The sequence below is a fragment of the Anguilla anguilla genome, chromosome 1, assembly GCF_013347855.1.
Source record: "Anguilla anguilla isolate fAngAng1 chromosome 1, fAngAng1.pri, whole genome shotgun sequence".
Lineage (NCBI taxonomy): Eukaryota > Metazoa > Chordata > Actinopteri > Anguilliformes > Anguillidae > Anguilla > Anguilla anguilla.
In genome coordinates, this window is record NC_049201.1 from 44,256,897 (window position 1) to 44,269,481 (window position 12,585).

At 46.0% G+C, this 12,585-nt stretch overlaps 1 protein-coding gene and 1 non-coding gene across 2 annotated transcripts; both read right to left on the bottom strand.

Annotated features, from left to right (window-relative positions):
- Positions 1-331: 331 nt before the first annotated feature.
- LOC118236244 (polyadenylate-binding protein 1A) lies at positions 332-9,360 on the bottom strand. Its single transcript, XM_035434458.1, has 15 exons — positions 8,452-9,360; positions 7,339-7,532; positions 6,825-6,940; positions 5,525-5,664; positions 5,311-5,405; positions 5,051-5,188; positions 4,582-4,677; positions 3,813-4,085; positions 3,602-3,692; positions 2,857-2,970; positions 2,612-2,757; positions 2,435-2,519; positions 2,174-2,304; positions 1,580-1,673; positions 332-723 (listed from the first exon to the last, which is right to left on the bottom strand). The coding sequence occupies exons 1-14, from the start codon at positions 8,642-8,644 to the stop codon at positions 1,581-1,583; spliced, it is 1,905 nt and encodes a 634-aa protein (XP_035290349.1). The 5' UTR covers positions 8,645-9,360; the 3' UTR covers positions 332-723; position 1,580.
- On the bottom strand, positions 5,997-6,130 carry LOC118215615. Its single transcript, XR_004762860.1, has one exon. It is a non-coding gene; the product is annotated as a small nucleolar RNA SNORA5 (small nucleolar RNA).
- Positions 9,361-12,585: the final 3,225 nt, after the last annotated feature.

Genomic DNA, 12,585 nt, shown 5'->3' on the forward strand with positions numbered 1-12,585 from the left:
GATAAGACCAGAGTTTGGACCTCAGCAACTTTGGCTTAGAGATCTGACAGTAGGTGATAAAAGCCATTGAGCAATCTGTTACTGCTGAATTGAGCTTACATGCAAATGAGGATCTTCACAAAGAGATTCATCTGCTTAAGGAGGAACCATCAGACCTTCAATAATCAAAAGGTACCAGAGGGGTTTCCCTGATTAAAGCACAAAACAGGATGACAAATGCTGTAAATCTTATTCAGTTTGATTTTAGCCAAAAGTACCCCTCCAAAGAGATGCTTACGTTCAGTTCATGATACAGACCACAGGACAGCCCACAAAAGCATTGGAAGAGACGTCATTTTTAACAGTTTTATTAAAGCAAGCAGGTTTCAATCCAAATTACTTCAATGTTCAGCTATCGGTTTTCACCGCCTTCTCGCCCTCCATATTCCAGGCATTCACACACAGTAAAAGGAATAAAAAGGAATGCTTTCATTTTTTCATTTAATGGAATCATTTTTCTATCTCCAACTTTCCCATTTTTTATCGTTTTCATTTTTTTTTTCCATTTTTATAATTTTATTAACTAGGCCTAGGTTTTAGCTTCTCTAGACCTGGCTGAATCAATCATATTTCTTTCCTTTTTTTAGAGACTGTTTTCTTTCTTTTTGCAATGTTTTATGTGTTTTAACTTTTTTCGATGTTTAATTTTTTTCTCCTCGGTGAAGCAAGTTGAGTCATCTGGTCCTGCAAAAAGGAAGACACATTTTAGAGACCGGCCAAATGACACTAATAAAAAAATAAAAAATAGTAGCAGAGTAGGGCTGCCAAACTCTGTCGCTGGTTTTCACACCAAATCCTAAAAAGCACACCGCATTCAACCGCTAGAGTGCGCACTGAACTGCTAGTTATAGTAGTCAAGTGTGCCAAATTACGGTTGAAATGAAAAGCTACAGGCCAGCAGATCTCCAGGAACAGGGTTGGGCAGCCCTGGGGTGGAGCATTCCTGACCAGCCATGGCATTCAAACCAAATTAGACCTGGCATCTGAGCCGCAACCAGGCACGTGCACAGAATAATTATGGAACATTTCACATTTTTTATACTGATGAGGACAAAGATTTGTTTTAATGACATGTTCAAACTCAAGTAGAGCACAGTGACATTTGCCGGTTTCCTGCACTGTTAATTAGCTTCATGTAAATTGCCAAGCTACATCACAAACAAAAAAAAAGTCACCAATTAGTTAAGAGCAGTCAACCGCTTATGAATTGTAAATAGGTTGATAAAATAGAAATGCCCATAAAGACCCTCAGGATAGAACAAGGCTACTTGGCTGACTCAGATGAAAATCACAAATCTTCAGATGCTCTTGCAGTAGTGCATTTAACAAACTGTAACCCAGGAAGCTACAGGAGCAAATTCAGACTGTCGCTAAATGTATTCTGAATTTTACATTTTTGATAGCAGAAATATTGGTAATATCTAATCAGTGTTAAAAGACTAGTACAGAGACATTGCAGGACCACACACAGCAGAGTAATGCTCAAAATGACACTGGGGGGGGGGGGGGGGTGGTTGGAGGTCGTTACTTTGAAACCTACCTTAAACAGTTGGAACGCCGGGGGCGTTGGTCACGGATTTCTGAGCGGCCTCTTTGGCCTGGTGGGCCTGCAGCACAGCGACTGCTTCATCCACCTGCAGAGCGGGCATCTCCAGTTAAGCTCAAGCACAGCAATGCAAGGGCACCAAAAACCACCCACTGGCACAGAAGCCTGGCTATGGGGGCCAAGCGTCTGTGGAAACCTCAAATCTTAGGCAAGGCAGTAAAACCTAACCCTCACACATCAGGGAGATTCCACAGAGCTACTGCAGCTCCTGAAACAACATCAGCAGTGCAATATCTCAAGTTCTCAAGCTTCACACAAATGTCAGACTAGTTGTGTGCTCAGCTGTCAATTTTTTAGCTTGATGCCACCATATGCTCTTCTGTACCCATATTCTTGGAGAACTTTGGGTGATTTCACTATAATCATCTTTCCATAATGGCAAGCAAACCGCTAACTGTTCAGCTGCAAGCTCACAGTGGATTCTCTCCATTTCCTGAGCTCAGTTTTGGTTAAATGAATTTGAATGCACCCCAGTCTGGGTTAAGTGAACCCAGTCCAGAAAGAGAAGAGGCTGAGGGAGACGCAGACCTTGGAGCGCAGGGACTCGGGCGACTCCAGCATGTGCAGGAGCTCGGAGTTGTCGATCTCCAGCAGCATCCCGGTGATCTTCCCCGCCAGGCTGGGGTGCATGTTCTGGATGAGGGGGAAGAGCCGTTCGCCTGCGGGGCGGGAAGAGAAACGGTCAGCCCGGGTCAGCCGGTCAGCGTTCACACGCGGGGGTACAGCAGCAGGGGGCGCTCATCCGGCTGCCGGACGGAGGGGAGGTGGGGTGAGGGAGAACAAACTCACCGAGCATCTGCTTCTGCTCCTGGGGAGGCGCAGCGGCCAGCATGGAGGCGGTGAGGGGCTCCTGTCCCTGCACGTGGACGGCGGGCTGCGCGGGAGCAGGGGAGAGCACGGTCAGGCGGGCGCTAACGTTAGCGCGGGTTCAGACGGCGGTCGGACGGGCGCGGCTGGCGGGCTTACCTGCTGCAAGGCCACCTGGGGCTGCGTGTTGAGGTGCTGCTGGGGGTTGCGCACTCCGGCGGCGTACTTGTACTGGGGGACGCCGCGCACGGGGGCTGCCGCGGCGGCGGCGGCGCTGGAGGGGCGGGGCCCCATGGCCTGGGTGGCTGGAGGGAAAGGCGGGTGGGGGTGGAGTCATGTTAATGAAATAACCGCACAGACGCCGGTACCGGCTGTTTTAAGCATGTGACGGGGGCGGGGCTTACCGACTCGCTGGGAGGTCATCATGCGGGGCACCTGGGAGGCGGCGGGTCTCATGCTGCTGAAGGTCTGGGGGCGGGGCGCAGAGGGCCGCATGGCGTTGGGCATGTTCTGGAAATCTGCAGCGCGGCAAACGCACAGGAGCTAAGTGCAAGTCACCTCCCGCTGCCAACACAGGCTCGGCCTACACTTAAGTGGGTTAACGGTCCACTTGCTCCCCAAGTGTCTGATACATCACACCCTCCTGAGGCCCTGACGTATTCCTACCGGAGCGTGATGCACTAAACCAGTGGTTCTTAACCTTGTTGGAGGCACCGAACCCCACCAGTTTCATATGCTCATTCACCGAACCCTTCTTTAGTAAAAAAACGAACTAACTGCAGACTAGACTGAGGGGTGGACCTCTGCGGCGGAGGCTCCACCGAACCCCTGAGACCGACTCACCGAACCCCTAGGGTTCGACCGAACCCAGGTTAAGAACCACTGCACTAAACAAAACGAGCCCCACTCATGTGTTACCTAGGAAAGTAACCTAAGCACATTTAACGCTCCTCTTCTTTGTCCTGCGGCGAAAGCACAGAGTAGACTGGCTAGACAGAGTAGCTTGTGGGGATCCATAATCTGCTCGATCCACAGTAAAGAGCAGGATGACTCAACGTGAACAGGGCAACCGCAGTGAACCTGGACAGGAATGTACGAACGGCCCGATGCTCATTGGCTGTTAGCCGGCTGTGTGGCAGGGTGACTCACGCTGGGGTCTCACGCCCTGGGTCGCCCAGCGGGGGCTGGGTCTCAGCTGGGCCAGCTGGCTGGTGGGGTAGTACGCAGCTCGATTCTGTGCCTAGAGGGGGGAGAGTAGATCACAAGACAACCAGGTTCACACACACACACACACACACGCATTCGATAACCGACCGCTCCCTCGCGTTAAAAGCCCGAGTCGCGCGCGAGCGAGCCGCACCTGCGGGATGGCAGCCATGAAGTATCCGGAGGGCGGGGCGGGCTGGTAGGGGTTGATGACGGGGTTGGGCACGGCGCGGACGCTGGCCATGCGCTGCATGTACTGGTTGGTCAGGTGGGCCTGCCGCTCCTCCTTGCGCTGCGCCAGCGCCACGTACAGCGGCTTGGTGGCCACGATGCGCCCGTTCATCTCCGTCACCGCCTTGGTGGCCTCCTCCGGCGACGAGAAGCAGACGAAGCCGAAGCCCTTGCTGCGGCCGCCCTCCATCATCACCTGCGGGGCGGGGGAGAGAGAGAGAGAGAGGGGCCTGCCTGAGTCACCGGGTTAAAGCGCCAGAGCTCGCAGCAAGGGACCCTCCCAAATTTCTGTGCCAATCACCACCAGCAACTGCAGCCAGCAGAGAGAGCGTTCACAGTTTGACACGAACAAGCCAAATGGCAAGGGTCTCCTACAGGCGATTCAGTAAGGACTCCTCCGAGATAAGCAAATACGATTTGCTTGTATTCAGTGCTCCGATTGGTCCAGATATCACACAAGTATCATAACAGAACACAAGCAATATAACATTCTTTTTCAGTTGGATGCACACCTGGCAGCTGTGATTGTGTATACGCCCATTCTGTTGTAGGCAATAGCCTTCCCACATTATTTCCTCCAACTACGATTTAGTAATACAATTTAGTGGTTTACTCCATAATGTCTCTGGGCTGATTACTGCCACTGCAGCAGTGTTACTAAGACAGTGTACGCAGATCACAGATGGCGCTACCTTCGCGCTGGTGATCGTTCCGAAGGGCGAGAATTCCTTCCGCAGCCGTTCGTCGTCAAGACCGTCGTCCAGGTTCTTCACGTACAGATTGACCCCCTGGTGGAAAAAGATTGCGGTGCCGAACCAGGCAGTTTGGTTACACACAACAGCTAACACACACTGAACCAACAGTCACAGTTAGTGAGTAAAACACAAGAATAGTCTCAAGGTAATCCACACGTCACTCGATGCGTAACACTAGACTGCATGTACAGGGAAAAGGCCAACAAACAGGCTGCAGGGCCCATTCATGCTACGCACTCTTACACTTTTTTTTTTTTAACTTCATCAAATCAACAGCTACAGAATACGATTTTCAGGGGGATCATCGACACACCAGCTAAAAGCAAGCGCCTGGTTGCAACCCGGATCAGCGAACAGTGCGGGCCTGAAGCTCACACGGCTAGCGGGGGCGCAGACGGGCACCCACCTGGTAGCGGGTCATCCTGTCCTGCTTCATCTGCTCAAACTTGCGCTTCAGCTCCGTCTGCCGCTCCACCTTCTTCTGGGCGCGGCCCACGTACACCAGCTTGCCGTTCATCTCCTTCCCGTTCATGTCGTCCACGGCCTGAGAGGGGCGCAGACAAAAACGCTGCTGCAGACGCGGCACGGGGAGAAGGCAGGAACCCGGCGGAAAAGGGGGGGGGGGGGGGGGGGGGTCAGGATCGGAAGAGGCGGGACTCCGCTCACCTTCTGCGCGTCTTCGTGCCTCTCGAAGCTGACGAAGCCGAAGCCCTTGGATTTGCCGCTATCGTCCATCATGACCCGGATGCTCAGGGCCGGCCCTGTGGTTCAAAATGGCCCAATCACGAAAGAGCAGACTCCAGCCTGTCACAGGTGCCGCAACCCATCCACCAATGAGCATTCAAAATGTTCTATTTTAAGCCCTGGTAATCAAACATACCGTATTTGCCAAATATTTCTTTCAGCTTCTCGTCATTCATGTCATCCCCGAAGTTTTTGATGTAGACGTTGGTGAACTCCTTGGCCCTGGCTCCGAGCTCGGCTTCACGCTCTTTGCGAGACTTGAAGCGCCCGACAAACCTGCAGAAGAGAGGAAGCCGACCTATCAGTGCCACAACTGCGTTTTACAGCACCATACAAACCAGAGCATGGGGTAGCACTCCACTAAAGTACAGACACTTCAAGGGCAAGTACAGTTTGTTTTTTTATTTTTACATTTAAGACCACAGCATGATTAAAGTTTTGTGGCAAAGCATCCAAACAGGAATCACAGGGAACGAGTTAAGATTATAACATGTTAAAAACAGTACTGAAGTTAAAATAAACTAAGCACATCCAGAAACGTCCTATGTTTTTATTTCTTCAAATAACCCTAAGAGGCCATTGAAACGGAATACATTTTGAAAAAGTCTGATTGTCTGTAGCACAAATTTATCCCCAGCATTCATGAGACAATGTGGGGCCCATGAACTACTATGTCACTGTAGCAGCCATTTTGGCCAGTGCAACCCACTGTGGAGGGTGCACCGAATTTGACAAGGCTGCACCACAAAAATGCTGAGTGCAATCTCTTAGTTCAAACTCAATAAAAACCTGCATTAGTAATAGGGATGTGAACAACTTGTTAATTGCTGAGCCTAAACAAACATCTCTGGGATGTAACCTACTGTTGCGGGAAAAACCATCACAGCTCGACTTGAATGTAGTGACAGAGCTGCCTCTCTCCATACCGTTCTACCCATATCTGACTGTTGTGATAACAGTCCAAGTGTGGAATAGCACTAACTACGTGTCTTATGTGACTATAACTTTGGGTCATGACTATAAAGATTGGGTCATGTGTTAACCTTTGCAGTGGACGAAGAAACACACAATCTTGGGGAAAAAATTTAGCAGTGCTTATTTTTAGTGTTTGAATCTTGTGGTCTGCACCGATTCAAGCAGTGGCCTGTTTTTATTAGCAGAATCCTGCATCAAGCGGTTAAAATAAAAAAAAAAAAAATAAAAAATTAGTCTGTAAATTGCGCTTTCAGAGAGCAACTAGTCGACAGTCAGAAATGTGAGTTGTTCACATCCCTAATTAGTTAGTCACAAAACAATGCGATTACAACACGGGTCAGATGTTACGTTCTTGCATACCTAGCACGATGCTCTTAAAGTTACTCATAGAAGGACACCATGTGCATGTATTAGTCCCTGCGTATAGCTATAGGTACAGAAGGCACGCAGAACACACTTACACTTTTCTGTCATTGAGCAACATGCCGTTCATTTTCTCAATGGCTCTTTCGGCAGCCTCCTGGGTCTCAAAGTGCACGAAGCCATAGCCCTTTGAGCCGTTCTCATCACAAACCACCTTGGAGAAAGGACATTTGTGGGTATGAGAGACTGCACGTCATGCGTTTCAAAAGGTCAGTCGCCCCCCAGAAGAGATTTGTTTTTCAAGTTTCAGTAAACATTCGTTGGTAACCAGGGAATGCTTGTTGCCACAGAACTAGCTCTGCACAAAAGCAGCACCAATGACCTTTGACTACTTTTATCTCAAGGGGGCTCTGGGAGTGGGGATGAACCCCAAATATGGAAATGGCTCATCAGTACAAAGAACATGTTGACTGAAACTAAGAAACAGATCACATCTGTTGACCACATCAATTCATCAAGCACAGTACAGCAGCAAGTCAAGTCACTCAAGTCATGCAAAAAATGTTATTCACACCAGCACACAATACTCCAAAGCCACATCTGGCTACTTACCTTACAGGACAAGATGTTGCCAAAGGCAGAGAAGGTATCATAGAGAGCCTTGTTGTCAATTGATTTGTCGAGATTCTTGATGAATATGTTGCCCACTCCACTCTTCCTCAGGGACGGGTCGCGCTGAGACCACATGATGCGGACGGGCCTGCCCTTGATTACGTCAAAATTCATGGTGTCCAGAGCACGCTCGGCTAGAAAGTAGGATTTACATAATTCAGTCACACTCCTCTATGGAGTTCTATAAAGGCAATGTTCACGATGTCTTAATAGTTCTTCCTTTTACGGTCATTTCCCATTAGCTAGATCAAATGTGCAACATCCTGAGATGCGCCTCATATTAAAAATGCGTCACCGCTTCTCTTCCCTAAAAGCTCCACCCACTTACACGCCGTTCAAAAACGTGCTCATGCATGGACCATTTATACACATCTACTTTGGCTTAGAGCTGTAAAACCAATTCAAACGGGTCTAAGAAATTTGTCAAATCCAACAAAAGACGATTAAATAATGGGTATGTTCTAGCATATAAATGTATTAAACGCCAAATCTTAAATTGCGAGATACATACGGGAGGTTGGCTAACTGGCTAATTGACATTGTCCAACCGGTCATTTAACGTATTCACTCCAATAACATTAGCATTAGTTGCCTGACCAATAATCAACGCGTATATAGCAACTTAACATTTATTTTTTAAATCGACGCATTTACTGCCCTTCTAAGTCCATAGTTGGTTTCGACTTGAAAGGGCTAGTCTAGGCTGACTCGCCAGCAATTCAAACAAGCTTGCTAAGCAAACATAAAAATGAAACATATGGCGCACACACCTCACTTTCCGAATAATTGTGAGTATTAGAAATTGTTTATTGTTAACTGTTTATGTCCCACCCAGACAAACGAGATATTTAAACACTAGTGGAGTACAACAAGCTGACACAATAAACAAATTAGGCTAGAATTAAATCGTTGTCCATCTGGCCTTCAGCGGTTTAGCTAGCACGCTAGCACGGAGCAACATGTGCGAGTTTAAAATGTCTGCGTCGCGGCGTTGACACTAACGCCAGGCATCGAGCCACCACCGATAGCCTAAAAAACAACTAACACACTTACCATCGGCAGGCTGCTGAAAATTGACATAGGCATATCCAAGAGAACGCCGAGTGATCATATCTCTGCACACCCGGATAGACAAGATGGGCCCGGCGGGGCTAAATTTCTCATACAGCATGGCTTCAGTGACATCTTGGTGAAGATCCCCAACATACAAGGAGGCCATCGGGTAACTGGGAGCACTTGGATTCATCTTCACTTGCGTGTTCCGTTACAAATTTAGAGTGACAACTAGTACCGTAATAATAGCTAATCTTTTGTTTTAATTAAAGATAAACGAATCAACCTGACATGCAAAATTCGGTCCCTAAATGACAAAACTACAAGACTTGGCTATATGCTAATTATATAGCTATCAAGCTAACTTCACACAATGCGTAGGCAAATGTTTGCCAGCCAAGCTTATCTTCCCAGGTAAAATTTTTGTTCGCCAGCAAAGTAATTCCTTAAATTGTCGGCTTCTCACAAACGTGCGGTTGGTAGTAATTAGTCTGCTATCCGCATTCAGTTTCAAAAATAAAAATCTAAAAACTTGACGTTGACTTGGTCTTGGTCTGTCTTGGTCTGTCTGACAAGGATACCTAGGATACAAGGATGCTAGTTAGCTTACTAGCTAAAATCTTTACGCAATTCTAAAATTCAGGTAGGCCTTCCCCTTAGTAACGTTAGCCAGCTAACTAGCCAGGTCGCTTTGATTCGGTTATCGTTGTTTTTGCTTGTTGTATCGTCCAGTCTACGTATTCTTGCTTCACCGAGTTTAGTTACAAAAAGATTTTTTCTTATTTTTGTTTTTTGTAATTTTTTTTGTTTTTTTAATTTTTTATAATAAGATGTGTGCCGAGGCAAGCTCAGGAGCACACACGCTCACACACGCCACGAACAGCCGGGGTTTAGGGGAAGGAAGCTGATGGGACACCATAATATATACCCTCGCATCGTTACGTCAGTAGAACGAACCATTCCAGTGGCGTAGATTTTGGGGAAAAAATAATCCAGGAAACAATACAGTTTTTTAAAATTTACTATCGTAGATAGAAGTACAAAAAATAACAGACAATCGTGTTATGCTTCTTTCCTTCTGTTTTTAGAATACCAAAAACGATAACGAATTACACAGTTACGTAAGTTATAATTCATATCTTCAAACAAAATTAGATTTGAATAACTGTATTTGTGTATGTGAGTTATGTAAAAAAAAAAAAACTTGTCCAACATCTTCGTAAAAAAAATGTTTGTTGAATGTTTATATAACTTACACTTTGGGAAATATTGTTAAATAAATACACATAAAGATCTGCCTGAATGAATGAATAAATAAATAAATAAATTAATATTTCAATAAATACATAAACAAATAAAGAAAACCAATACCACTAACGTATTATTATTGCAGATTGTGGTAGCCTACTTACCATGGAGGTAGCTTTCATGCCTTTGTTTTGACTCAAACAGGAGAAGGTGAAAATGATAACTTCTTGACAGGAAGCAAGCAAGAATGCCATACGCAACATGGGTTATTGAGGTATTTAGTGCAACTTTGCAGGCTTTCCAAGAAATTGAAACTGAAATGAATAAATTCACTTACATAGAAGATGGCCAATAGGTGGCAACATCTACTGTAGCCTACCAGCTGCTCTTGATGCCTTTGGTGTAAAGGGACTAATGGAAACTGAAACTTCAGGAGAGAGATAATATCTTTAATTCCTGAAACCTGTCAATTTTAGAAGGGGGAAAACTTCATCATTAGTGCATTAGAAACATAGCAAAGGGTAGAACATTACTACTGGGACACTCGGATAGTACAGCTTGTAATGATGTGCTCAGTCATAAGTATGTGGTGGCCATCTATAAATTTGTAGTGACTGTAATCTGTAATGTTCAAGAACTCAATATTTTAGTTGCTTGCAGCTCATTGGTAATCCTTTGTAGGTTTTCCGATCATAACCCTGTGAGAAGTCTTGCCAGATTTTAGTGGAGTATTGTAGAGGACACAAATCAAACTAGTTTATAGTGATAACGTGCTGAAAGACAAAATTTTCTATTTAGACAGTGGATACCTCGTGCGCTATATGGGTTCTCAGAGGAGCAAGGGTCTCTTTGTATGTTTTGTGTGAATACTCTGAGGTAGGGTGACCCGACGTCCCCGTTTTCCTGGGACAGACCCCGTTTTTGGTGCCCTATTTTCTTTTCTTGTGGGGAATTGACTGAACAATTAGTGCTACTGATTGGCCAGACTGTCCTTACACCTGACTCCCAGGTAAAGGGAGGCTGGAAAACAGCACTGCCCCGAAAACCGTGATTTGAAATCTGGTCACCTTACTCTGAGAAAGCCTGTTATGGAGAGCTGTTGAGTAAAGCTGGCAGTATACTCAGTAAGAAAAAAGAAGTTCAGGATTGAGAACCACCGGCGAACATGTCCACGGACACCGTTGTCGGTATACTCTGTGAGAACACTGCGCCATTTAAAGTCACTCCACGCCGCTGGGGTGTGAATAATTACAAATAATTACGAGGCAGCTATTAACCGGGGCTGGAATCTCAACCAGACCTCTCACGGCTAACCCAGGGATGTATAAAGAGAAGGGCTACACGAGATCACAACACAAAACAAAAAGTTTAAAGTGTTTAAAGTGGCTTTAGTTTATCTAGCTAAGCAAAAAAATAAAAAAGGCGAAGGAGATGGTACGTTCGCCCTCTAAATCAGAGTAGGACGGAGAATGGAGAGTTTTGTCTGTACATTCGGCAAATGCGGAGTTTAGGCGAGGGGGTCCACTTTCTCTTATTTCTGAATGTGTGCTAGGCGTTTTGATGACTTGCTGAAACAAGTGGCAGCATTCATAAAACATGCGGGAACTCACAGAATTCCCATCTCTACAGAAGAGAGATTGGCGTTGACTCTCTGTACATTAGCATGTGAAGTCTGCCCTCTGAACGCTCAACCGTGACATAACCAGCCATGTGATATTAGGACCAATAGCTGAGGGGGGGGGGGGGGGGGGGGGTCGGAGAACAAGAAATAAGTTTTCCAAAAGTTCTCCCTGGAGGCCGTCGCACACTGCACCGTACGAACACACAACACCGTGTCTTTTTGTTCTTCAGTTGTTCTCATTGCTTCGTTTTGCTCAAAAAGTTCTACTTCTTACGAAGTATACTGCCTACTTAAGGCAGGGGAGAAGGAAATACTTTGAGACTTACAAGAAATAAGTCTAAAAATACTTTAAGTTCCAAACACGACACAGCACAAAAATGTTACACGACGAGTATGTCATGAACTGAAAATTTATGAGTAGGATCACATGAACCATACGGACTGAGTTTGGAAAGAGTGGCAGAGAGAGAATATGAGTGGGAATGTGCTTATATACAGTGGCTTTGGAAAGTATTCAGACCCCTTCACTTTTTCCACATTTTGTAATGTTACAGCCTTATTCTGAAATTAATGATTAAATTCATTTTTATCCTCGTCAATCTACACACAATACCCCATAATGTCAAAGTGAAACAGGTTTTTTTTGCAAATTCTTTAAAAATAAAAAACTGAAATATTACATTTATATAAGTATTCAGACCCTTTGCTATGACACTCAAAATTGAGTTCAGGTGCATCCTGTTTCCGTTGATCATACTTGAGATGTTTCTACAACTTGATTGGAGTCAACCTGTGGTAAATTCAATTGATTGGACATGATTTGGAAAGGCACACACCTGTCTATATAAGGTACCACAGTTGACAGTGCATGTCAGAGCAAAAACCAAGCCATGAAGTCGAAGGAATTGTCCATAGACCTCTGAGACAGCATTGCGTCGAGGTACAGATCTTTGGGAAGGGTGCATTAAAGGTTCTGAAGAATACAGTGGCCTCCATCATTTTTAAATGGAAGGAGTTTGGAACCACCAGGACTCTTCGTAGAGCTGGCCCCCCGGCCAAACTGAGCAATCAAGGGAGAAGGGCCTTGGTCAGGGATGTGACCAAGAACCCGATGGCCACTCTGACAGAGCTCCAGATTTCCTCTGTGGAGATGGGAGAAACTGCCAGAAGGACAACCATCTCTGCAGCACTCCACCAACCAGGCCTTTATGGTAGAGAGGCCAGATGGAAGCCACTCCTCAATAAACGGCACATGACAGCTCACT